Source organism: Poecilia reticulata, linkage group LG13 (genome assembly GCF_000633615.1).
Source record: "Poecilia reticulata strain Guanapo linkage group LG13, Guppy_female_1.0+MT, whole genome shotgun sequence".
Classification (NCBI taxonomy): Eukaryota; Metazoa; Chordata; class Actinopteri; order Cyprinodontiformes; family Poeciliidae; genus Poecilia; species Poecilia reticulata.
This window is the reverse complement of record NC_024343.1, coordinates 23,843,295-23,845,485: the sequence shown is the minus strand read 5'-3', so window position 1 is coordinate 23,845,485 and position 2,191 is coordinate 23,843,295. Positions and strand designations below refer to the sequence as shown.

The 2,191-nt window shown below is 37.1% G+C and overlaps 2 protein-coding genes across 4 annotated transcripts in view; both read left to right on the top strand.

Moving 5' to 3' along the window:
• Nucleotides 1-2,186, top strand: part of LOC108166809 (zinc finger protein OZF-like) — a gene marked incomplete at its 3' end in the record, with an annotated part of 267,441 nt that extends 265,255 nt beyond the window's left edge. Inside the window, exons 5-6 of the mRNA XM_017308124.1 lie at nucleotides 1,181-1,186; nucleotides 1,906-2,186. Coding sequence (XP_017163613.1) covers nucleotides 1,181-1,186; nucleotides 1,906-2,186 — 287 coding nt within the window. The remainder of the gene's footprint in view (nucleotides 1-1,180; nucleotides 1,187-1,905) is intronic.
• Nucleotides 1-2,191, top strand: part of LOC103474892 (zinc finger protein OZF-like) — a 38,803-nt gene that overhangs the window by 3,604 nt on the left and 33,008 nt on the right. For all 3 annotated transcript variants that reach the window (XM_017308189.1, XM_017308187.1, XM_017308186.1), the window contains exon 4: nucleotides 1,324-1,644. The gene's annotated coding sequence lies outside the window, so the exon portion shown is untranslated. The remainder of the gene's footprint in view (nucleotides 1-1,323; nucleotides 1,645-2,191) is intronic.

The window sequence follows — 2,191 nt, the reverse complement described above, 5'->3', positions numbered from 1 at the left end:
AAAGTTATTAAAAACAAGTTTTTGTCTAAATTAAGGTGAATTCATGGTTCCTTTTTCCACATAATGTAACCGGTAGTGTTTATGATTAAAAAAAAAATAATAATAATGTGATCGGTATCAGTGATCGGCCCTCATGGGTGATCGATATCGGCAGGATAAAACCTGATCGGCACATCTCTACTTAAAATTATTTTTCGGGTTATTTTGTTTAGCTTTCAGACCACGAAGGTCTTCCGGGTGAGTGTTGGTAGTTGTGCGCTGCTTTACCTGCTATTTGATCGCTCCGTAACGCTGCAGTGAGCCTCAATGTAACCAAACTTGGTCAAGTGTTTGTTTTTTAAAAAAAGTCATATTAGATTCGTCGTGTTGATGCATTTTGACATGCTTCACCCCCGATGTTTTTCTTCGGCAGGACACGCAAACTTTCCCATTCGCTCTCAGAGCGTTACAGTTCCTCGAGACAGGATTTGTAGCTACGCACTTCCGCAGTGTGAAAGAAAGACGAGATCAGCTGTACATGTAGGCTGCGAAGTGAGATCAGCGATCACCGATCATACATTTTTTCATGAAAATCAGCCGATTATAATCGGCACACCTCTACGTGAAAACTATTTAAAAAGGACAAACATGTTTTAAGGGAAATATCACCTTCATGAGTTCAATATCTTCATGTCATCAGACCAAAGTGATTTGTTTTCTTTGTTCTGGGATTCGATTTGTTATTTATGTCTATGTAAAGTGCATAAAACAGAAGTAGACAAAGAGACAAGTTTATTTTTTAATTTATGAACACAATGAGATAATCCATCAGTTCAAGATGTAAAGTAACATGTTTTGGTTAGAGGATTGTAAAGAAAACGCGCAAACTAGCAACAAAATACCCCATTTAAATAACTCAACTATAATTTCTTTGACTTTCTGCTACAGATGCAAGTTATGGATTAATGAGTAATCAAAAGTTAATTGATCTTATTTAGGGTTTCCCCCAGAAAAGAGACTAAGTCTGGTGGTAGATGGCCCCAGGGCGGCCGATCGCCAACCCATTGAGTTTTAGTAAAAAATGTCTAAAGATGAAAATATTGCTATTTATTATGTGATATTGTAAGACATTTTCAACATAATACAGTTGTATAAAAAAGCCAGGCTTAAAATACAGATTTTAACAGGCATCACTCTTATAGTGAACCTCAGAGCGAACAACATCGCAGTTCAACCTAAAGTCAAACATTTATGTACGTTGGTTTGTAACACTAGTAATGTTGATGTGAATATAAAGCTGCAGTGGTTTATAATGTACATAATTTGCTTCATTGGTTCCTGCAGATGCTCAGCAGATGTTGCTGCTTAAAGAAGATGCTCCTGAAGAACATGGTCCAGGTTTTGACCTACAAGGTCCAGAGTCTCTCCCACCAACCATTAATGAGGATGATGAAGAGTTTCTCCTGTCTTCTCACCTTCATCAGCACCACAGAGAGTTACCAGAAGATCACTGTGAAGCAGCAGAACCCATCAGGAATCAAAATCATGGAGATTATTCCAACTCATCAGAAACTGAACTCATTCAGGAGGGTGAAGAGGAGGATGAAGATGATGTAAATAATGTTTTCTGTCAACTTGAACAATTGCCAGATTACAGACCAAATAGTAAATATAAGGGAAATGTCAGCAAGGTGAGCCATTCAACTAAAGGTTCTCCAAACTTTGAGGATAAAATGAAATCCTTTACTTCAAAGAAAACCTCAAGGAGGAAAGTTCAGGTTGAAATGAAGTTTAGCTGTGATGACAATGGTGAAATATGTAAAAAAAATCCAACATCAAAAAGACATGTGAGAACCCTAGCAGGACATGAACATCTCTGTAAATTGTGTGGACACACATTTAGCAACAGAAGAAACTTTGACACACACATGAGAATCCACACAGGAGAGAAACCTTTCAGTTGTGATCTTTGTGGATACAGATTTAGCACAAAATCAAGTTTAAATGTACACATGAGAATCCACACTGGAGAAAATCCTTTCAGTTGTGATGTTTGTTTGCAAAGATTTCATCAGAAAGCTCATTTAAATAAACACATGAGAATCCACACAGGGGATAAACCTTTCAGTTGTAATCTTTGTGGATATAGATGTAACCAGAAATCAAATTTAAATAGACACATGAGAATCCACACAGAGGATAAACCTTTCAG